The sequence below is a fragment of the Wyeomyia smithii genome, chromosome 2 (genome assembly GCF_029784165.1).
Source record: "Wyeomyia smithii strain HCP4-BCI-WySm-NY-G18 chromosome 2, ASM2978416v1, whole genome shotgun sequence".
In the NCBI taxonomy this organism is placed as follows: Eukaryota; Metazoa; Arthropoda; class Insecta; order Diptera; family Culicidae; genus Wyeomyia; species Wyeomyia smithii.
Window position 1 is genome coordinate 165,542,148 of NC_073695.1, and position 25,479 is coordinate 165,567,626.

At 39.8% G+C, this 25,479-nt stretch overlaps 2 protein-coding genes across 2 annotated transcripts in view; both read left to right on the forward strand.

Annotated features, from left to right (window-relative positions):
- LOC129720672 (protein KTI12 homolog) overlaps positions 1 to 20,107 on the forward strand; it is a 41,054-nt gene extending 20,947 nt beyond the window's left edge. The window contains exon 2 of the mRNA XM_055672198.1: positions 19,805 to 20,107. Within this exon, the coding sequence (XP_055528173.1) occupies positions 19,805 to 20,083 (279 nt within the window). The 3' untranslated portion in view covers positions 20,084 to 20,107. The remainder of the gene's footprint in view (positions 1 to 19,804) is intronic.
- Positions 20,108 to 21,679: 1,572 nt separating this feature from the next.
- The window catches only part of LOC129720671 (alpha-tocopherol transfer protein-like), a 30,156-nt gene continuing 26,356 nt past the window's right edge, over positions 21,680 to 25,479 (forward strand). Inside the window, exons 1-2 of the mRNA XM_055672197.1 lie at positions 21,680 to 22,079; positions 22,152 to 22,308. Coding sequence (XP_055528172.1) covers positions 21,956 to 22,079; positions 22,152 to 22,308 — 281 coding nt within the window. The 5' untranslated portion in view covers positions 21,680 to 21,955. The remainder of the gene's footprint in view (positions 22,080 to 22,151; positions 22,309 to 25,479) is intronic.

Sequence of the window (25,479 nt, forward strand, 5' to 3'; positions counted from 1 at the left end):
TGTTAATAAAAAAATAAAATTTAGTGTTGCTCACTAACTTGATAAAAAATCACTCCGTTTTGTCTCGTTCAAAGTGGACATTGATACCAAATATAAATCTACTGCTCTTTCGCCAAATACTTGGCCGATCGGAATAATGTTCAGGGAATTTGTAGAATATGGATCGAAAAACGGTCGCGATTTGGCACCTGCAATACCACCGGCGTTGACACCCGTTTGTCAATAACCACGACGCAACCAATGATTGCTGTACCTTTACGTAAGGTCTCTAGGAAGCCACCTTGGTCTAATGCAAAGCTCCGACGCCTAAAAATCATTCGAGCTAAAGCCCTTCGAAAATATACCCGTCGACGTGAACCGAATTAATATCGTCATTACAAAAGGCATCTGTATATGCGCTATATTCTCCACACTCAGCAAAATTTAAGGAGAAATCCCAAACATTTTTGGAAATTCGTTAACTCCAAACGGAAAAAGAATGGTTCACCCTTGACTATATCTCTCAACGACGTGTGTGCCGTTTCGCCAAATGACAAGTGCAACTTATTTGCAAAACACTTTGCTAGCGTATTTAGTAGCGAAACAGTCACTGCTCAACAAAGAGAACAAGCCTTGAGGGATGTGCCGTATTCAGTTTTAAACATGGATATTTTTGATGTGAGCGAGCAGTCAGTGATACGCGCCACTGAGATTATAAAATCATCTTTTTCGCCTGGACCGGGGATAATTCCTGCAGCTCTGATGAAACAATGCTCCGATATCCTAGCAGCTCCACTAACTTGGCTGTTCAATGCTTCTCTACAACAACAATGCTTTCCCGTTGCTTGGAAGAAATCATCCATGTTTCCAGTCTTTAAAAAAGGAGATAAGTGTAACGTTGCAAACTATAGGGGAATTACTTCCTTGCGCGCAGAATCTAAAGTGTTCGAGACTATTATTAACAACACACTCTTCGCTGCGTGTCGCAGTTTTATATGCAAAGAACAACATGGATTTTTTCGAGGTCGCTCGGTGGAAACCAATCTCGTGAAATTCGTATCGCTTTGTATTAAGAATATTGGCTCCAAATCTCAAGTTGATACACAGTGTATACTGACTTGAAAGCCGCGTTTGACACGGTCAATCATTCCATTCTCTTATCCAAGTTAGAGAAACTTGGCTGTACTGTGCGCTTCTGTAAATGGATGGAATCATATCTTGTGCATAGAGAATTGTTTGTACGCATTGGAAACTGTAATTCTGCCATGTTTTCTAATTGTTCAGGATTACCGCAGGGCAGTAATCTTGGACCACTGTTATTTTCCATCTTTATTAACGATGCGGCACTGCTGCTCAATTCCGGAGGAAAAATGTTTTTTGCTGACGACTTGAAAATATTCTCAGTTGTCAGGTGCCGTGAGGACTGCAAGGAGTTGCAACACTTATTAAACTTGTTCAGTGACTGGTGCTCTCGAAACAGCTTGTTATTGAGTATTGAGAAATGCTATGTTATTAGCTACCATCGTACAAGAAATGCTGTGCCCTACGATTACTAGATGGCTGGTATAAAACTGAAAAGAGTAGAACAAGTGAAAGATCTTGGTGTGATACTGGATGAAAAACTCTCGTTCAAACCCCAAATCACTGCTACTATCGACAAAGCAAATCGTAAGCTCGGTTTTATTTTTAAAATCGCTCGTGAATTTACAGACCCGCTCTGCTTTAAAACGCTGTACTGTGCACTTGTTCGTTCAACGTTGGAATTCGCCAGTATTGTTTGGTGGCCATATCAAGCAGATTGGATAAACAGACTAAAAAGTGTCCAACGCAAATTCGGTCGGTATACTTTGCGGAATCTTGCTTGGAATGATCCACTGAACTTGCCTCCGTACGAAGACCGCTGCCGCCTGTTGGGCATAAAAACTCTGGATCAACGCCGTCGAGTGTCACAAGCCGTATTTGTCTGCAAGTTGGTAACTGCTGAATTTGATGCTCCTGACCTTTTAGAAGAAATCGGGTTCTATGCACCATCCAGAACGCTACGACCCAGAGCTATGCTACAGGTGGGATTCCAATCAACACAGTACGCTGCAAACTCTACTATCACATCTATGATTCGCCAATTCAACGAGTTCAGCGAATTGTTCAATTTTAATGAATCTTCATTCGTGTATCGCCGTAGATTACTTACTAATAATTTGTTTTAATCATTCTGATGTATTGTTTTTTAGTTTTTATTATATGTTGTATACTAAAAGATGGTGAGGTTCTGTGCACATTTGAGGAAGGTCCTTGCAACCACCTCAAGTGAGCTTTTCCTCACCCAGCATTCATGGAGACCGATGTCGGTCTGATGATAAATAAATAAATAAAAGCAAAAAACGTCGATTGTTTGATCCGGAATTCAGGAAGCTATGAGGCGAGTACCCCAGAGGATCAGGAAATCAGCGCGGTGTGGAGCTGAGTTTTTCTTATGAGGTTGTTAATGAGTTACACTACTTGAATAAACAAACAAGTTTAGAAAAATAAGTTGCGCAAGATTTTTCTTTTTTTTGAATTGAAAGTTTGTTCGGATTTTTTCCCTCGTACGTTGTCAAAGAAATAATCAGCAAGAGATAATCAAAGAAATTTAAGCGGCTATGGATTTTTCTACGCAATTAGTCCCTTGATATTTTTCAGTTTAATATTTATTTTAATGCGTTCGTTGTGAATGCTCACTTAAAAGAGAAAAATTTAGAAGATTTAAAAAAATTCAACTTATCGAACCAATATTCCAAATCTGATTGATTTCTTATCAGTGCAGGTGTATCTCAAAACAGTTATTTGATAACACTGATCGAAAAAAGGGGAAAATTTGCTCCAGAGCTCAAACTGAAAAAAAAATGAAGCTATTCAACCGTTTCCCGTTTTCGAAAGACATAATAAAAATCAAATCTTTTTTTGTAATCAACCATAACACTGGTAAATACAGGTTTTACCCTAGAGTTCAAAATGGATAAAAATGAAAGGTTATAGCGCTGACAGACGTCACACCTGAGATTTTTGTAGTAGCAAATAGTAACCAAGCGAAAAAAATGTATTGTAGCTATAAGTCACCAGGCGGCGCACACTGTTTCCAAAGCTGCAAAAACGTGATCGAAATTATTTTGACCCAGAAAAGTTGATTTTAGAGCCACAGTGTCTTCAACAAAGTTGTTCCGTTAATTATTCTCCTCATTATATAAGTTGCAATTTTGTGATTAATTCATTAAACAGTGAGAAACGAATTTTACTTTTCTCATTTTTGAATCCACTTTGTTCGGCAAAGTTATAGAACATTTTATAACAAACAACTTTGTTGAAGACATCATACTTCTATCTACCTATTTAAATGGACTTTTGTGGAGTTTTCTGTAGATCACCCCTAAAATCAATTGTTTTCAATTTAACTTTTTATAACGATGTTCAATAATTTTTCAATGTTCTACAATATTGTTTGCTATAACGACACGAACAATTTTTTCGAAGAAAGTTCATTTTCATCTCACATATCTCTGTGGTTATTGACAATTTCTACTTAAATAAAGCACTAATTTACACTTATTACTTCTTACTCACAAAAACAATAATTTTAGAGCCATAATATCTTCAGCATAGTTGTTTTGTTCATTATTCTTCATTTTATGAAAATTAGAGTTTTATGATTAATCTACCTAAAAGTGAGAAACGAATTTTATTCTCCTTATGTTCGCATATAAAAATTCACTTTGTTCGCCAAAGTTGTAGCACAGTCCTAGTTGTAGTCCTAGTGGATAGTCTGCCATAAGGGGTGGTTGCGGAAGAGCACCGGCGTTCTTGCACCACTGACATTCTCGGCGAACTTTGTAATATACGCAGTTGGGGAATTCGATAAATTTGGCGCAGTTCGTTAACCACGGTTTCATGATTGGCATGATGGTACCGCTTGTGGACAGACTTTACGACGAGGTGGGTAACTGCATGCTTCTTTGGTAGCAGTATGGGATTGGCCGTCGATGCCCGCTATTCTTCCACGCATACGCAGCACTCCGGCTTTGTCAATGAAAGGGGATAGTTTGTAAATGGAGCTGCTTTTCGGAATCATTGCTTCCTTTACTCCTATGGTCACCCTTGCGCACGTCAGCAATGAAATCTCCTCACCGAATGCACCGAATGCATCTATGCGCTTGTCGATATATACAGTTCTCCGCGGCTGCAAGTTCCAGCTGACTGAGGACTCCGGTGGCCCTATTAGTGCGCAGCCTTTTTGCACGAAGATTCTTGTAAAAGCGCAGGCCGTATGCGACAATCCGTACAAGCTTTCCCCAGGTGGAGTATTTGGAAAAATTAATGACTGGAACACGGTGGGCGTGGACGTTTATAACCAGGTTCATCTCGTTGTCAGTCGATCCATGACTCTCCGGTTGATCTGGCCATGCGCTCTGCCATTGCCACAGAAAGTCCGGTCCCCGGAACCACCGACTTGATGGTGAGAGATCCGGGATCTTCTGTCATTTCGTGCCTTCGTCCGCCACGTTTATTTTTGTTGAAATCCAAAACCACTCCGATATGTCGGTGTTTTCCAGTATTTCGCCAACTCTTACCGCTACAAATTTGCTGTATCTTCTATGATCCGAACGCAACCAACACAACACGTCTCGCGAATCAGACCAGAAAAACCGTCTCCGTGGCGCTATGCGGTGAGTTTCTCCGAAACTATGCGCTAGACGCATACCGATCTTTGCCGCTTCGAGCTCCAACCGGGGAATAGACACGTACTTCAACGGGGCCACTCGAGTCTTAGCCGCTACGAATGCACATTCTATTACACCTCCTTCTTCGTATCGAAAGTAGGCAACAGTTGCGCAACCATTTTCGCTGGCATCGACAAAAACATGCAGCTGGATCTCGTTAGTTTCGACTTTAGAGCTTGACGCTATTCGGTAGCATCGAGGAACAGCAACGGATATTACCTTCCGTAATACATTAAGCCACGTTTTCCGATTTACTTATTGCTCATTGGTTATCAATTCGTCCCATCCTATGTGGGACCGCCAGATGTCTTGAAGAAGGACTTTGAGATACATCAATATGTTCGCCAGCAGCCCTATCGGATCGAAAACTGACATCAGAGTACGAAGAACTTCTCGTTTTGTAGGCACCTGCTGACCAGATAGCAAATATTGTCCACACCGCTTTGGGATTTTGAACGTTAAAATGCCCGAGCAGGGGAAAATATCATTATAATATCACAACCAAATATTGGAAATACACCTCATTTTGATCTTAATAAGGTTTACATAGTTGGTAAAATAACAAAAAATAATACCAAAATATTGTTCCTCCAAGACTATATGAATAACAAAGCTTGATATTTCAATAACAAACCAATAATTTGTATTAAAAATCACGAAAATGACCGATATAGATATTTTCAACTTATTGAACACTGAATGCATAACTGATATATCATAAATAATCAATAACGAACAATTTCCACTTAAAAAACTTACTTTTAATGCGATATTTTAAAATCGACTCAAATATCTCATTAAAGGCATAGCGAGATATGATATCAAAATTTTATGATATTTTCATATGCATGTTTGAAACGTGAATATCTTTCGAATAACACGATAAGTCCTCATAGCTAAATATGTTATTGATGAGTTATGATTTTGCTATGCTCTCCTGCCCGGGTGTCGCTGCCTGTATCCCATCACAACCCAAGTACCTTTTCGGTCCCCAAATCTTCGATTTGGTTTAGCTTCTTCTGGCTTTTTCTGTTCTCGCCCATCGACGCCAGTACTTTCTGAGAGTTCGACAACCATCCACAAATTTTGAACCCACCTTCAGCATAGATGAAGCGAACATCTTTCACAAGTTTCGTTGCTTCTTCCTCGGACTCCACACTGTACAGCATATCGTCCACATACGTTCCTTTGCAAATCGCCTCTACAGCTCCCGGAAACTCGTCCTTGAAACGTTCAGCGTTCAGGTTTTTTATGTATTGCGCACTGCTGAGCGAGCAGCTCACACCAAACGCCATCGCCTGCATCACATATACCTTGGGGGCGCTTCCTGGAGTTCCGTCATTACAAAAAAACTTTAGACAGTGCTGATCGGCGCTATTCATCAGAACTTGTAGGAACATTTCGCGAACGTCTCCCGAAACGGCTACTCGATACTCGCGGAAGAGATTGAAGAGAACGTGGGGTAGTGGCGTTACTAGGTCTGGCCCCTTGAGCAGGAACGAGCTCAAGGAGAACCCCCCTACTTTCGCAGCTGCGCCCAATACAATACGAAGTTTCCCGGGTTTATTTGGATTAAATACTAGAAATATTGGCAGATACCACGATCGTCCTCGATGCGTAGCTTCCTCTTGTGGCGACAGCTCACGAATGTACCCCTTTGATTTGTAGTCCAATATTTTATCGCGGAACGCTTTCGCAAATTCCGGATCCCGTCCTATGCGTTTGTCCAAACAGTAATGGCGCTTCAGGGCCATCGCTCTGCTTTCTGGCAAGTGTTCATTGGCGAATCGCCACAGTAGAGACGTCTCGTATCTGTTTCCTTTTAATTTCGTGCTTGACAGTAGAAGCTGCATAGCTCGTTCATCGTCCTTCGACATTAATGTCTTTCCAGGGAGCTGAATGCCCAGATTGTCCAACGAGAAATAATTATTGACCGTAGCATGAAGCGTTTCACATTCGCAAATGTGGTAATTGTATACGGTATCCTCTCTACTTTTCGGATTTGTTGCTAGCGAGCATGGTCCGTAAACTAACCACCCTAATCGCGTTTGTACTGCTGTCGGTTGATTCTCACGTCCTTCCTTAGAGTCCAGCGGGTAGTCTAGTCTGGAGTTATCTACACCCAGCAGGATTCGCGGCTTCACCCCAGTGTACGACTCTACAGGAATTCCAAATAGATACTGAAAGTGCTTAGAGAGATCCGAAATTGACATTGACTGGGATGGTAGGTCCAGCGTGCCCACAGTATGCACCTTGGAAAGATGAAAACGCTTGGCCGATATCTGAACGCCTGAAATTTCAACCCCGCATTTCACTGAATTTTGTTCGCATCTGCCCTGACCGCCAGTCCATGTGATGCACAGCGGAGTTTTCTCATCTCCCAGTTGCAATTCTTCCCATAGACTATGCTCCATCAAGGTAGCAGTTGATCCCGCATCGAGAAAGGCGTAGGTGTTGATCGAACGGTCTCTTCCATATATGGTCACTGGAACGTACTTCAACAGCACACCTCCGAGTGCGCAATCATGTGCGTTACACGAGGCTGTCCGCGCTGTGTTATTTGGCTTTTTGTGTTTGCTGTCGTCGTGCAGCAACCGATGATGTAAAAGGCCGCATCCGTTTTGATTGCATGGAACTTTCCGTTCGCAGGTCTTGAAATGTTTCGTCAAGCACTTTCGACAGATTTTTTTTTTCATTCACTAAGACCCAGCGCGAATTTGGCGACATTTTCAAAAAGCTACTAAACTTTTCCAGACTGCCGCACTCACCGGCGCACCCCAGGCAAGCTTTGCGATATGTCACCGGTGGTGGAGGTTGTGTTGCGTGCACATGAAGGTAGGCTTCTTCTCTTCGGCTTTTCTTTTCCGTATTCGGTTGTTTAGTCCACACTTGAGGTCTGCTAATTTGATTTATCGCTTCAACCATTTTTCGAGCCACTCGTTGAAATCTAGTAGCGTAGCTTACCCTTTCTCTTTCCGGTAGAAAGCCCATTGCATTTTCAAAGTAGACGGTAGGCTGTCGACAAGCTCTTGCAGCAACGTAACGTTGTACAGCCGTTCGTCCATTTGACACACTTGAATAGTAGCGCACAAGTTCTGCACCGCAACACCGAAATCAACAATAGATTCCAACTTTTCTGCTTTAATGGGTGGCATCGTTTTGATTCTCCTCACCATCATCTCCACGATTGATTCTGGATTCCCGAACAAGGTTTTTAATCTGTTCATGATCACAGGTACATTATTCGGATGAAGATAAAGACTTTTAACAGCATTCAAAGCTTTGCGGTACAGACTTCTCTCCAATCGATCGAGAATCTCGTCATTGCGGAATACACACATTCTGATTGTTCGTTCATACGCTGCAATGAAGCGCGGCTCTTGGCGTTTTTGCTGCTCAAGTTCCCACTGCCTCTGCTGGTCTTCAAAAAGCTTCCGTTGCTCATTGATTCGATTCGCCTCTGTCTCAAGCGTATGTCGAACACATCCATTACAGCTCCAATCGAGGTCTCGAATACTGTCATCCACATTCACACATTCGTAGTGATACCACATATCACACTCATCGCACTGAACAATGGGCCGACTATTTACTTTTTGACACGTTCCACACGGTGACTCTCAGGGAGAAGATGATTGTCTCGGAGCACGTCGTTGGCCGCCCGCACCCGCTACGCTACAACTCGCCCTACCGATTAAACGAAAAATTTAATTTGTTCTCGAAAACGACAACAATTACTGACGATTTTCCGTAAACTTAAACAGTTCTTTATTTCGCGTACTTATTATTAGGCCGTTAAATTTTTCCTGAAGAAGAAATATTATTTGTGAACATTTTTCACTATCTTAACTATCGTATTTGTAACAAACTCTCTGTTTATAAAAGAATATCAACTAGACTTACGTTTAGTGTCTTTCTCACTTTCCCGCTTTATCTATTTAGCGGTTTGGTAGGGGGGAATTCAGGGAATCTGTTTTTATTCTGATTTACGATTTATAACCTCCAATGGTTGTCATTCCAATAAATCCGTATTTTAAAATAATATCTTGACCGACCAACGTGCATCTACTGACAATAAGAGAATCTACGATGGCGCACCTTCGATGCAGAGATCTCACCGGGCCAATAAAGGAACTCTCAGGGTTGTTATCTGGGTTCTCGTTATGTGCGTCTCCTAACCGGTTGACCAGTGATGCCGATCTCTGATGGGGACTCTGTTATGGAAGGAGGCTCGTTCGCATATTGCGTAACACTGCCAACCTCAATGAACTATTGTCAAGTTTCCTTTAGAATACTCCTTAAAATATTTTTTTTAATATAACTTTCTATTGTGATTTTCTAGAATGTTTCAATGTTCTACAATGTTGTTCACTATAATTAAATACACGAGTTTACTGAAGAAAGTTTATTTTTATCTCTTATACTAATACAGTTAGGAAAGATTTTTATTAAAATAATGTACTTATTTACTTACAGATATATACACAGGAGACAGCGAGAGACAAATGCCTATATCTGCATTTAAAGATGTTTTACTTAAACTTAATATAGAAATGGTTTAGTCTGCAGATATTTGCAGATTTTGAAGATATTTGTTAGTAAAGTAATGCATTGTATTTTAAAAAATCGTCAATAACCAAATAAATATAAGAGATAAAAATAAATTTTGTTCGATGAAATTGTTTGGTTTGTTTTTACAAACAACATTGTAGAACATTGAAAAATTGTAGAAAATCACTACTAAAAGTTATATTGAAAAAAAAATATTTTTAGTGGCAATTTGTAGAAAACTCCACAAAAGTCAATTTAAATAGGCAGATAGAAGTAGGGGTACTGGGGTAAGCCCGGCACTGAGGGTAAGACCGTCACCCCTGGGATTTAACTGGAAAACGCTAATTAACTGTGTTTTGGAATATGTGAAGTGTTAGTATTTAATATTTTAGACATTTTAAAACACATCGAAGCCATCGTGAAACGTCAAACGTCAAAATAATAGACAAAACATACGCTACTGCAGCTGATGCGTAAATGGATGTAATTTTTCGTGAGTGGAACTTAAGCTTTCATCCATTTGTAAAGACTAGAATAATTTTTCGTTGCTCTACAATTTATTGCTTGTATTGTTAGCAACCACAGGAAATCGATCTGAGGTAAATTGAAGCGATAAATTTGTAGAAATACTCTTTTTAAAAAAATGTGTGCTGTCGGGGTAACACCGTCACCAAGTGAGTGGGATAAGCCCGACATTGTCTGAGGCTAGTTGGATGTTACTGACACATATTTCTCATCTATTACCGATGGCTCGCTGCTAACTAAATTGATTAATCGACTTAGAACCATGCACTCAACCTCTTCTGTGATTTATGATCGATTCCAAGGGTTATTAGAGGTGTCAAATTTACTGAATCAAATCACAAAACCGACCGCTTTCCCGGTGGTGTTTGGAATATGCTCCGGTGTGGTCAATATGATCCTGGCTTCGGTTAAACTAGTTAATAATATGATTTAAAGTGCCACATGATGGGCTTGCGGAGTATCAAATTCTTTCATGGTTTATACATAATGTTCACCGGAACTTGTTCCGGCAATCTCCCCAGAACCAGCTAACCGACACCAACCAAATTCAACAGTAACACACAGAAATGTAAGTTCTCTCATTTGGCGGTTTCCGAATTCAAATTGGTTCAGTCAATTCGAGTAAATTCATAAACAAACTTAGGTGCCGGTGTTACCCCCAAGGGGTGCCGGTTTCACCCGCACTGATTGCTAAACGTCGTTTTTATCTTAGTTTCAAAACTTCACTATTCCTCGTAAGATAACAGTTTGAAAGTACTGAAAGCCTTCATATCTTGTAGAAAACAATCTGGGCAATTCTGTGAAAGAAATATAACAATATTCGCAATCAAGTGCTACTAAAGAGTCATTTTCCTTAGGGGGCCGGGCTTACCCCCAGTACCCCTATAGTGTCTTTGACAAAGTTGTTTTTTATAATATGTGCTACATCTTTGCATGAACAAAGTGAAATTTTATATGCAAAAATGGAAAAAGTAAAATTCACTTTTCACTGTTTAGTGGATTAATCACAAAATTACAACTTCTATAAAATGGAAAATAAATGGATCAACATTGCTGAAGGCAATACGGCGCTAAAATCAAGTTTTTCGGGTCAAAACAATTTCGATCACGTTTTTGCAGCTTTTGAAACAGTGTGTGGCGCTGGTATACAAGTGATTTAGGGGAACTGCTCCATTATTCATCTCAGCCCGTATATTCATCTCATTCAACATGCAAACACAATTAAAAACAGGAAAAAACGCATATTTTCTTCTTAACCCTCTAGTGCCCAAGTTAATTTCTAGACGGGCTTCGGTAAAATCACTATGAATCATTATAAACACTTTTTAAGTATTCATTGAAGCTTTTTAGAAGTTCGACTGAAGCCCGCCAAATGGCGGCATTGGGCACTAGAGGGTCAAACCAATCCATGGAGTGGATTTTTCTTAGTTCACTTTAGATTCCTTATGAAGTATAATCCCCCGAAACTCACTTAAAAGCACTAAATTTGATATTATAGTCGGGCATCTGCACTCGAAAACTCATTTAATTCAATCACCTACCTCAGAAAACAAAATCCGCGCACCGTTCTATACGGCTACAACGGGACTCGTTCAGCAGCCAACCAAAGTTTTTTTTCATCACTAGCGGACCTCTTTTTATTTTAATCACTTAACAAAATCACTTACTACACTAAGAACACTTCAATCTTTGAATTGTTCACCTCAAATTTCCTAAAACAAGCTTGAATTAGCAGAAATATATGAGATGAATTTCTACAATTCCTAAATTTCAACTGTATGTATTTTCATCTGTTTTCACTGCGTTGAAGAAAATCAAGAGTTGCCAAATCAGTTCCTGTTAATACGAAAAAATCATACTGAAAATATTGAATTATTCCGACATAATTGACATAAATCTACAGCACTGTGGTGGTGACCTAGGTTACCAGTTTTGCTCGTAAACAACTGCAGCGGATATCTAGGTAACCTACTACGACGGGCTGCGGCTATGTTCATTCATGATAATGTGTTTCATTCATGATTAACAGTGTGATGAATATGGGGGCGTCGTGAGATGAATAATTGAGCAGTGATTCAAGTTTAGAATCCGCTCAACTTTTGAGACGTGCAGACGTGTTTTTCGATTGCGCCTATCACAAGTGAAGCATTTGCCTTTGAAAATTCTTATTTTTGATTTATACCGTGCCGCGTCGCGTGTAGCAGTGTTTCCGCGATGAGGCGCGAAAATACCTTCAAAATTGACTATTCACAGTTCGCCATAAAGCCGTCAGTTGAAAAGCTCTACGGTTTTTGTCGCTCAGTTCTCGGCTTGAAGAGAGAAGAAATAAAAAGATTACAGTGCCACAGAGGTGGATCATGTGCGTTTATAAAGGTCAGTGATCTGACGCTTGCCCAGAAAGTCGTCGACGAACACGACGCAAAACATGAGGTGGAGTGTGAAGGGAAGAAACACAAGCTACGAATCACGTTAGAAGATGGTAGTGTTGAAGTGCGTGTTTACGATCTCCCTGAAGATGTGGGGGAAGAAAAGGTCGTTGACTTCCTGAAAGGCTTCGGAGAAGTAATCTCTATTCGCGAAGTGTCGTGGAGTGAGAGTAACGAATCCGAAGGAATACCGCTCGGCATATGGTCTGTACGTATGTTAGTGAAGCGGAACATTGACTCGTGGGTAACCATCGACGGAGAGCAAGCACTTGTTGTCTACAAGGGACAGCTGCAATCCTGCCGCCACTGCAAGGAGCAAGCACACACTGGAATATCGTGCGTCCAGAACAAAAAGCTGTTGTACCAAAAAAGCTACGCAAATGTAGCGAAACAAACTGGACAAACAAACAGGCAAACTGCTGGTCACCAATCCAAAAACTCAGCTAGCATGAGACCAAACATGAAAACAGTGGGTACTAAATCCACCGCTCCTTCGCTAAATTCGTTCACCGCCTTCCCCAACCTGCCGAAGAGTGCCACTGAGCAGAGTGAGCCAGCAGTCCCGAAAACGCTCGGAGAAAACCAGCCCACAGTCGGGTTAGTTGCATCGCATCAAACCATGCAGCAAACGTACGATGCGTCACTGCCATCCGTATCACAGCCGAAAGCTGTCGGAAATCTGGGAGATATTTTTAAAAAACCCTTCCTTACGCTGCGATCGCAAAGTAAGAGCAGCAACGGTAACGAAACCGACGATTCCACTACTTCAACTAACAGCCGAAGAACTCGAGGACGACCTGCTGGTAAAAAACCACGACCGAACGACGGCGATGATGAGCAGGAGGAGAACTACCAACTATAAATGGCTCTCACATCCTACAATATCTCGTCCATCAACATCGGTACCATAACGAACCCCACGAAACTCAACGCACTTCGGACCTTCATCAACAACCACGACCTAGACATCATATGTCTACAAGAGGTAGAGAACGAGCAGCTATCTTTGCCTGGATACGTCGTTTTCTTCAACGTGGACCAAGCGAGAAGAGGTACAGCGATTGCTCTGAGGCAACACATCCGAGCCACTCACATCGAGAGAAGCTTAGACAGTCGACTTCTCGCATTGCGAGTGCGAGACACGACGATATGCAACATCTACGCTCCCTCCGGATCAGCACAACGCGCTGCGCGGGAGAATTTCTTCAGAGAAACACTTCCCTACTATCTTCGTCATCATACAACACATACAATTCTAGCCGGTGATTTCAATTGTGTGCTTAGAACATGCGATTCAAGCAGCCCGAATACCAGTGGTGCCCTCAGAGCAATCGTACAACAAATGCAGCTTCACGATGTGTGGGAAAAATTATGCCCACGTGATGCGGGCTATACGTATGTCTGCCGAAACGCGAGGTCGCGCCTCGATCGCATCTATGTCAGCAACGGCTTGCGTGATCAGCTGCGAGCAACACATGCCCACGTATGTTCGTTCACCGATCACAAAGCGCTAACACTTCGGCTCTGCCTTCCTAGTTTGGGACAAGAGTATGGTCGTGGTTTTTGGTCTCTTCGACCCTATTTGTTAACCGATGAAAATATAGCGGAGTTCCAATATAAGTGGCAATATTGGACTCGACAGCGCAGGAATTATGCTTCATGGATAGAATGGTGGCTTGCTTTCGCTAAGCCCAAAATAAAAAGTTTTTTTAAGTGGAAATCCCGCGCCGTCTTCGAGGAATTTCACTGTCAACATCAACATCTCTATGGCGAGCTACGGCTAGCTTACGATAGCTACTACCAACATCCAGAAATGATAACCACCATCAACCGGCTGAAAGCCGAAATGTTGACACTCCAACGTAGATTCTCTCACACATTCATGAGAATTAATGAGACGCACGTGGCAGGTGAACCCATGTCAACGTTTCAGTTGGGAGAAAGACGAAGGAAAAAAACCGTCATAACACAGTTGCAAACAGAGCGGGATGAAACGATAACAGAACCAGGGGAGATCGAAACGCACATGGTCAACTACTTCTCGTCCCTATACTCGGAAGAGGCAGGAGAAGAGTTTGACAACAGCTTCAACTGCACGAGAGTAATTCCAGCCAACGACCCGCTAAACGAAGCCTGTACGAATGACATCACGACGGCAGAGATCTGGTCAGCAATACTATCGTGCGCACCCCGAAAATCACCCGGATACGATGGTATTCCGAGAGAATTCTACCACCGCCTGTTTGATATCATCCACCGTGAGATGAACCTTATAATGAACGAGGCAATGAACGGTAATCTCCCTCCGTCGTTTGTGGAAGGCATTATCGTGCTGGTGAAAAAGCGAGGCGGCGATGATACAGCCCGATCGTACCGCCCGATATCTCTCCTAAATAGCGACTACAAGCTCTTCTCACGCATCCTCAAAACCAGGCTAGAGCGAGTGATGCAGGAACATCGCGTCCTGAGCGATGGACAGAAGTGCTCAAATTCAGAGCGCAACATTTTTCAAGCAACTCTCGCTCTGAAAGACCGAATCGCAAATCTTCGTCACCACCGGCGGGCAGGCAAACTGATTAGTTTCGATCTCGATCATGCATTCGATCGGGTTCGGCACTCATTCCTTTTCGGAACCATGCGGGCGCTCGGTTTCAACGATGAATTTATCACTCTGCTCTCACGCATCGCCAGCCGATCCACATCTCGGCTGTTAATCAACGGACATCTCTCCCATCCCTTCGAGATTCAACGTTCTGTGCGGCAGGGGGATCCACTGTCCATGCACCTCTTCGTACTGTACCTTCACCCACTTGTGTGTAGGCTTGAACGTGTATGCGGCGACGATCTACTGGTGGCATATGCAGACGACATAAGCGTGATCATCTCATCGACAAGGCAACTCGAAGAAATGAACGACCTGTTCACCCGCTTCGAGGTAGCTGCTGGCGCAAAATTAAATTTGCGCAAAACTGTTGCTGTAGATGTTGGGTGCAGCGAAGGGAACGCAATTAACACCCAGTGGCTGCAGACAACCAATGTTGTCAAAATACTAGGTGTGCAATTCACAAACTCGATACGCCTGATGACTACATTAAACTGGGATGCGTTGGTAGGCAAGTTTTCACAACTAATGTGGTTGCATTCTTTACGCACACTGACACTGCATCAACGGGTCACCATGCTGAACACGTTCGGAACTTCGAAGGTATGGTACCTGGCTTCCATCCTACCACCGTTGTGCGTACATACTGCGAAAATAACAGCAGCAATGGGCAAATTCCTGTGGAGAGGGATGGTCGCTCGAGTCCCAATCATGCAGCTAGCTCGTAGCATAGAAAATGGCGGGTTAAAACTGCAACTACCGGCATTAAAATGCAAATCTCTCGCTATCAACCGACATCTGCAAGAAATTGAATCACTTCCTTTCTACAGATCCCTCCTTTTGCAAACAAATCCTCGCCCAACGATCTCGATAGATCTCCCTGATCTTAGACAAATACAGACAAACCTGAGACAAATTCCCCATCAAATTCAACAGAGTCCCTCCACCGGCCATATCCATCAGCATTTCATCAATCAAACAGATCTACCAAGGGTAGAACAAAAATATCCAGGAAGTGGCTGGACGCGCGCCTGGCGGAACATAGCAACGAGGAGACTAACATCAGAACAGCGAACACAACTGTACCTTTTAGTAAACGAAAAAATAGAACATCGCAAGCTGCTATTCGTGATTCAACGGGCGGACGACGGGAACTGCATACACTGTGGAAATCGAAGTGCAGAAACTGTAAAACATAAATTCTATGAATGTGATCGCGTAAGACCAGCATGGACAACCTTACAGCAAAGGACAACAGCCATTCTGGGTGGATGGAGACAGCTAAGTTTTTCGGACCTAGCCAAACCTGCATTATTTGGAATAAATGAACAACGAAGACTCACAATACTGAAGCTTTTCAAGGAATACATCTGTTTTATAAATCAATGTAATAGTAGAATTGATACTACAGAATTAGCGTTTCATCTCGATTTAGTGAACCCAAGCTAAAAGTAATTTTTATGTACATATAAACGACCTGACAAATAAAATCATTTTACAATTAAAAAAAAAAAAAAAAAAAAAAAAAAAAAAAAAAAAAGTTTTGAGATGGATATGGAAGCGTTGTGAAAAATGTTTTTGTTTTGCAAAATTTGGGATAAATCTAGCTAATTTTACTAATTATCAATGCTAAACGATTCCATAAGAGTACGTAAGCATATTTAGTTTATTTGTTCAATGATTTCGTGAAAATTTGGTGTTTAATCCGTGCATTCTTCGTGAATATCGGCTTAATGAGATGAATAATGGAGCAGATGCCCTATAACGCAATTCTTTTTGAAAATTAACATGGAATTTTCGATCAATTTTGTTTTTGCTTGTACGTATGTCTGTGGTTATAGCTTTTTAAGCATTCCTGTGAATTTTGAGGCCCCAAGCAGGATAACATTTTCGGAGACTTTTTTTCAGAGATGAGTTTCCCTGTAAGCAAACGTAGACGCGATGGCTCTTTGATTCACCTTTGCATTCACCAGGGGTGCCTTGTGACATTTTTTCACGTTTGCCGAATAGTGTTATACATAATTATTTTCGATTTTATCAATCTGAATGTGTTTCTTAACAACAAAATATGTTTGATCATGATTCAAGTCGGCAAAAGCGAACCTAAACGGACGCGATTTTTCTCCTGCGTTACAATTTTCTCTCTGATTCTTTTTTTAATTTATTGTTTTGATTTGGTTTGTTTAAGTTATTTTTTACCGAAAGCCGCCAACGTTTAGGGTAGGCATGTAAAAAACGCCCCCTCAGGGCAAAACGCTTCAGATCATTTATGCGGAAACTTGCAAAAAATTAGATATGAGACCATTGGGAACCTCTAGCTATTCATGGGACCAACCTTCTGTGCCAGTTTGATAGTTGTCAACAGCAGCAAAAAATAATTAAAAATAAATTTTTATTTTAGCTGCTTCAGATCTAATTTTTTGCAGAGTTTCTGAAAGGTTTTTATACCAGTGTATAAAGTTTATTATCTCGTATTTGAAATCATGTTGTTAAGATGTGCAATCTTAAATTGGTCTGATCAAGTTAAAAACTTAGGTCTAATTTATGATTTAAATCTTACTCTCAGGAAGCACATTGAGAATATCCAAACAAATTGCAATAAATATATAAAATATTTGTATCCTCTAATTAACAGAAATTCTAGATTTTGTCTCAAGAATAAACTGTTAATTTACAAACAAATATTTAGACCAGCAATGTTATATGCAGTCCCCATCTGGACAAGTTGTTGTACAACCAGAAAGAAGATGCTTTATTTAAAATGATATTGAAGCGTCCTCGCGGGTTTAGCACGAATGAATTATTAATATGGAAACATTAGAAAATATGTCAAACCAAATTATCAATAAGTTCAGTAAGTAAGACAATTCAATAAGTAAGACAAAAATCGTTGCAATCTTCAATTACAAAGATTAGCTCACTTTATAGTCAGCAAGATAGAAGGAAGATTAGCTTAAGGTTTTATTTTAAATTCATTTTTTTTTACTTGATAAGTAGGTGTACAATTTTACTGCAATTATGATATGTCACCGCTTGTGGCAGAAAACACAATATAAATTCTGAATAAATATTAGTAAATAATTTTTTCATCACTAAACTTCTCCTTATAAAAAAAAAAACCTGGAGCAGCTGTACGTATTTAGTAAAGAATTGGCAAAAATTGTATAATTTGGTCAAATATTCAATGCTTTCTGCTACACTCAAATATTCAAAGCTTTCTGCTACACTACAGCTTCGAGCGATATGCCCCAACTCTAGTCGGGCTGATATGTTCATTACTCTAGCGTTTGTTTCTGAGGCTTCAAGCGCTGTTTCGTGTGCTGAGCTGTAGTAGTGGCATATGAAGCTACGACATGAAGCATATTATACTGCATCTGGGGCGTTTTACCCCGGTAGGTTGGAGAGCTTGCGATTTAATCATTTTTTTTAAATTTTGGCGTTTTTGTGTAACAGTTATTACAAAACAAAATAATAGCAGTGCTTTACAAACTAAATAGTGTATCTAGTTGCATAAAAGATTTGTTGATTGTGATGAACATAACTACAATATTGACGTTGTTTCTTCGGGAGGGGCGTAGTATACCTGTTTACCCCACTTCCATATCTAACTATGAAGAAACAGCCGATATTAGTCAAAATGCAGATCGGTGCATTAAGGTCGTTAAGGTGATGCCCGTTAAAACTTGGGAAGTAAACTTCTGAACCTGAGCTAAAAATTTCTAAAGCTCTTCTCAAAAGATCTCGAAGTCACCATATGAAAAACAGGAGCCAATGATACTTAACACTTGCGTACCCGACCCCTCCAGAGCCGAAAAAATGTAAATTCTTTTACCTGCCATTCCGCTTTTGATCGAACCTTCTTCAAAAGATCACAAATTTCTCATAGTTTTTTGGACAGTAGGGGACATTCCGCTTCCGTTGTTCCGGATTTATCGTGAGGAACCGTCGTGTAAGTACCCTTCCAGAGACACAGGCTAGATTAAAAGCGGTAGCAAAACCTTGCTTGCGACATATCAAACTTCAAGTTTTTGCAAAAAAAAAACACCATTGGCTATCGGAATTTGGCCACTTGGACGTGTTTTGGCCACTACTGGCCGAGTTCCAAAAATCAGTTCCGGGAATGGTTCCGAGACCTGGCTTGCGGCATATCAAAGAATTCGGACAGGAACGTAAGTGTACGCAAGTGTTAATGCCCAACGAATTTTTCTGTAGTTTTATCCATGCCGTATGATACTCGACAGATTAATCACATTGCCCACCACGGCAAATCCTCATATTAGCTTACCTTATCTTATCAAAACAAACATCGGTTTTGATCGCGGAATAGGCTTCTTAATATTCCAATTTTTATTTCGCATAACATAGCATCTTTGACCAAAAATTCCCTGTTTTATTAATACAATTCCTATCCTGTGATAATCGTAGAGATGCACTGGTACCCGCCGTCTCTGAACAAAACGCGCATCATCATCCCTTTCCTTCCCAAGTAGTACGGCCTTTTGCTCGTGGCTGGCGTCGTTATTGGTCGGTGGTAAAAGTATTGTGAACCAGTGAAAATTGCACAATAAGAATGTAATGCTAGTCCCAAGCACCATTCATCTGTTTCATTTTGCAATTTTTTTTTGAAACCTCAGTCTCAGGGAATTTATTTTTTGGAAATTGAGTCGGCACTCTTATTATGGTTGTTTAGGCCCAGGGGTAAAGTAACTTAAGACCCCCTTTTCAGTTGTCTAAACTTGAAATATCATATGAAATATACTTCAAAGGAAGGTTATAGAAGGATTGTGTTAGTTTTATTTAAGATTTAATTTGTGTTAGTTTTTTGAAAATGTCACGAAATTTTGTGTTTTTATTTTTTTGTATTTAGTTATGAGTCATGAGGAGTGACCTTCTGTAAGGCCCCATAAAGGATCGTGGGGGCCCGAAAGCCTTGTGTCTTTTATGCTAATTACTATTTTTCTTTCTCCTAGGCTCCCCTAAATTCGACCAATTTCCTGTTTGAGATGGATAAAATTACTCAGGACATCATTTCACAGGTATTGACGGCGCACAAATTAGGTATGACAGGATCTGTAAAATTAGCCAACCAAACTTTACTGATAGATATTCCGTCTGACTTAAATCCTTCACAATTGAACCGGCTGCGAAGACAATTTCTCAATTACATGAAATTACACTCATCCTCTGATTCTTCAGTTAAAAAAATTCCTTCTATGTTTGCACAATTTCTTAACTCAAACTATCGATGATTACAATAAATCCTTTCAAGAGTATGTTTCGTGTTGTTATTTTTTGTTACTATACGCCCTACTACAGAAATAAGACGAGTTGCTAGCCGAAAACTCTTTAATACGGCTCTATGAATAAGGTAAAAACTCAGGTGACGTAAGTACATATTACAATACAGTTCGGAATATATAAAAAAATGTTATAATACTTAAACTGAAACAAAATGATTGATAACTTCCAGCTGGTGTCGAGGTATGATGCTGGTCTAACAAGCCCGTCGTCTTAGGTTTGAGCCTCGGCTCAGGAGAGACTGTAAAGCGCTATTCACACTGCTTCGGGCGGGCACCGGTCCAGGCCGATTTCGATTTTCCCACTTTTATGTATTTATTTGGTAGATTTTCGAGGGTCGAAAAATCACAACTTTGGGCGCTTTGAGGCACCCCTAAATCATGACCGATTGAGCTGAAGTTTTGCACAGATAATTTTTTTGGACCAATGAACAAAATGTAAATGGTCGGTTTTTGAAAATCGATGATGAAATGTTTTCATACAGTTCAAAAACGTGATTGAAATGAGGTCCATTTCTTGTACCGTTTTTGAGTAATGGAGAAAACAACCCGTGTAAAAAAAAGACCAACACTCTTACCACAGACAAACAGACGTGCCACTCAATGACGATTTTATCGAACAGAAAAATAACGATCATTTTCAAAATTTTCCTTAGTGGGCAATAATGCCGCTAGTGTCGCTATAAGTGAGCGTACACATTCATGATCGAAGACAAAAACCGTCAGTAATGCCGCTGGTGTTGATTGAAGCAAGCGCGCACACCCAAAGACAAAAACCTTTTCATGAAAATGAGATAGTAGGCAATAAGCTCACATGGTGGCGTATGAGTGTAACGTTTCGGATAAGGTCGAAGATTTTTCAGAATTTTTCTTCGAAGAGGCACGTCTGTTTGTCTGTGCTCTTACTCTAGCATCCAATCAACAGTTTGGTAGTTATTTTTCGGCATTTAGATGTAGTACATAAAATCCGTGTGAATAACGTGAATTTTTTTTACTATCCGCCCTTTTAGATTAGTTATGTATTTCAGCTGCATTAAGCTGCATCCATGAAAAAATTTTAATTTTAGTCAAATAAAATTTCTCTAAACATACGTAATACTCACAACATTTATATCCAGGACGTGCAAAATATATCTCCAAATATACCATAATCAATAGCCAAAATACCCGAACGCATAACTTTATTTTACACATCCGAAAAAAAGATTTTTCAATATTCCAGAGTAGGGTCCCCACTTAAAAAAAGCACAGCTCTGGTCACTTTTTGGAAATGATGCTATGTTACGCGAATTAAAAATTTGAATATCAAGAAGCCTATTCCACGGTCAAAACCGATGTTTGTTTTAGTAGGATAAGGTGAGTTAATACCAGGATTTGCCGTGGTAGGCAATGTGATCGAAAATTTGTATAATGAATCTGAATCCTTTGTATGAATATATGTACAAGCAAACCGTTGATTTTTGTCGAGTTAGTTTGACTTGTGTCGGTTTAAAAAAATCTAGTTATTAGTTAACATCATATAAAAGTGTGCGTTCAATAAAAGAAAACATAAATTCAACCGCGGTTACGATACTTTACCATAGACATAGGGCAAAAACAACTGAGATCATAAAATCGTCTGTTACTCATACAAGATCCATTAACTCAAATGTTCTCAGTGAGTTTTCAGAACCATCATACGGCAAAAACGTAACTAACCATAGTACGTATAAAAGTGTAGAGATTGCGACCGCTATATCCATTCTACGACGGAGTCGCTATTTCCATTCAGTCATCAGTAGTGCATGTTGAATCAAGCATTTTCAAGTTTAAAAATTCTAAGATATGGAAACGATCAATTATATATCTGTAGATCGGTTGTATCAACAGTTTCCTGAGTTGCGAAAACAGGATGTCGAAGAATTGAATCTATGGGTTCGAGAACAACCGCACTTACCTCCGGTCTCAGGTACATATAAAAAATGTGAATAAAATTATTCTCCTTAATAATCCACATTGATTGTGTTTTAATACATCTTAGAGCTGCAACTTATTCAGTTTCTGTTCTCAAATTATTACGATATGGCTGCGGCTAAACGAACGACAGAAGCGTACTTCACATTTCGAACAAACTGCAAAGATTTTTTCTACAACAGGGATTTAACGCTTGAACCGCTGCACCGAGCAATGGATATTTTGTAAGTAGATAATTCTATTAACTAAAAAAAAAGGTTCAAAATAGAAATAAATAATACATACATGCTCATATTTTAATTCTCGGTATCAGCATTGAACCCTCCCGGCTGGTTTTAAAGCACGATGCTGGCCTAACAAACCAGCAGTTGTAGGTTCGAATCTTGGCTCGGGAGAGATTATTAGTATCAAAAAAAAAAAAACGTAGCGCTAGCCCCGCAATTGTCTTGTATTCTAAACAGTTGGCCCCGAAGTCTGTGTATTATAAACAGAAGGTCGGGTTACGAATCGGAATGCAGCAAGGCTTGCCTAACTTTTTTATTGGTAATAAACGAGTTTCATAATAATTTTCTAGATCTTAACATTTTACTGAGGTGATTGCTAAGCAATTATTCCGAAGACTTCTGTCAAATTTATTATAGCTTGTATGTCATTGGCCCTGACACAAGTAAAAAAGATTTTTAAGGCTGTTCGCACAGCTTACGCAGATTCTCATATGCAATTGTCAATTTATGTGTGAAAACAAAAGCAAAAATATTTCCTTCCTTCACTTTCGCAAGCAAAAACCAAACTAATATCAACAGAGTCGCCAGGGCCAATTCGCTCTGACAGAGTTACGCTGCTGCCACCTTCAATTTGTTTACTCTTTGAGTGCAGAAGATAGGAATTTCTTCAAGAGTGAATGAGATAGCAAACATTTTAATATTTTTCCCCAAAATTCGCATACAATGTTCAATGTGTGTGAAGAAGATGATTTAATTCCGTCAGGGCGAATAACTGTAGAATGCTGGATTAACAAAGTCCAGTACGGAAGGATCATCGCGCTAGTTTCATAATGGGGTTCTAAAGTTTTAAACGGTTTTCTGATTTTTGTGTATCAGCTGGAAGAGTGCAATTTTCTGAGCAAAACCTGATTTTTAAAAAATGTTCATCGTTTTCCTTCGATTTTTAAATGAAGAATGAAAAACTGCTCGGAATGTCTTAAATGACAGTTCTCTCATATACACGCTCGTAAATAATAACGCATGAACGAAGCAACTCTGACTCAGTTTAGAACGATGTTCGTAGACGTCAAAAAATGAGTAGAAGTCCTTTTTGATTTTGAGTAACTTTGACTCACTTTTTGGGTTCCCTTCATATAACTTCTTTCTGAGTAACGTCGCATGTAACGACGTCCATTTTGAAAGATGATTACGATGTGCACGCTCGTAAATAATAACTCATGAACTGAGCGACTCTGACTCAGTTTAGAACGATGTTCGTAGACGTCAAAAAATGAGTAGAAGTCCTTTTTGATTTTGAGTAACTTTGACTCATTTTTTGGGTTCCCTTCATATAACTTCTTTCTGAGTAACGTCGCATATAACGACGTCCATTTTGAAAGGTGATTGTGATGTGCTTCAGTTTGTGACAAATGCTTTTTAATTGTGTGCGCCTCAGAAGGCATTATAACTGTTTACTTTTATTGCAAGGTAATTATTGCTGAACATGTGGTGTCGTTTATTGGCCGTGGCGGATTTCTAGCCAGTAATGAAACTGAGCTGTACCCAAAAAAAATGAGTAATGTCGTACCCAAATTTTGAGTAATAATGACTCATTGTAAAGACGCCTAGTGTTACACAGTTTTGAGTATTTGTGGAGTTACTCAATTTAAGAGTTGTTCCACTTTTTACGAAAATGCGTCAAATGTTACTCATTTTAGAGTTATTATTTACGAGCGTGTGCATCAGTTTGTGACAAATGTTTTTTAATTATGTGCGCCTCAGATGGCATTATAACTTTTTTTTTTAAGAGGGGGATTTGTTAGTAGCTTAAGTATTTAAGATAAATATTAGTAAATAATGAGTATGTGTGTCCAATCACAAATGGTGACTTCTCAACACTGTTAGTAATTTGTAATTTTTAATGTTAGGATTTGTTTGCTTTCGCAATTAGGACTTATCATTCGTAGGGATTTAAACCTACTTGTCAAGAAAGGAAAGTAAACTTACAACTAACTTAAATGCTAACTTATTGGCTATAAAGAGAGCTTATCGTAGCAATTGAGGATTGCAACGATTTTCGTCGAAAATTGTTAATAATTTTATTTAACATAGCTTCTAATGGTTCAACACCAGTAAGTCTATGTAATTCGAGTGTACTAAACCAAGGAGGACGCTTCAAAATCATTTTCAGAATTTTATTCTGAATCCTTTGGAGCGTTTTCTTCCTTGTTGAACAGCAACTTGACCAGATCGGTACAGCATAAAGCATTGCTGGTCTAAAAATTTGTGTGTAAATCCAAAGTTTGTTCTTTAAACAAAGTTTAGAATTCCTGTTAATGAGAGGATATAAACATCTCGTATATTTGTTGCACTTGGCTTGTATACTCTCAATGTGCTCTTTGAAAATAAGTTTTTTATTAGTCCCAAGTACTTAACCTTGTCAGACCAACTTAAAATAACCCCATTCATCTTGACAACGTGATTATTGTTTGGCTTGAGGAAAGAAGCCCTAGGCTTATGAGGAAAAATTATCATTTGAGTTTTAGAAGCATTGGGAGAGATTTTCCACTTTTGCAAGTAGGAAGAAAAAATATCTAAACTTTTCTGCAATCGACTGTATATGACACGAAGGCTTTTTCCTTTTACGGAAATGCTTGTGTCATCGCAGAACAATGACTTTGTGCATCCTGGAGGCAAATCAGGAAGATTTGAAGTGAATATGTTATACAGGACTGGGCCCAAGACAGAACCTTGAGGCACACCTGCTCTGACAGGAAATCTATCAGATTTTGAATTCTGATAGACAACCTGCAGAGTTCGATCATTCAGATAATTTTTCAAAATTTTGATTAGGAAAATTGGAAAATTAAAAGTTTGCAATTTCGCAATCAAACCTTTATGCCAAACACTGTAGAATACTTTTTCTATGTCTAAAAGAGCAGCTCCAGTGGAATAACCTTCAGATTTGTTAGCTCGTATCATATTAGTAACTCTGAGCAATTGATGAGTTGTGGAATGCCCATGGCGGAATCCAAACTGTTCATTTGCAAAAATTGAATTTTCGTTGATGTGTGACATCATTCGGTTAAGAATAATTCTCTCAAACAGTTTACTTATTGAAGAAAGCAAACTGATTGGTCGGTAACTTGAAACTTCAGCTGGATTCTTATTCGGCTTCAAAATTGGAGTAAT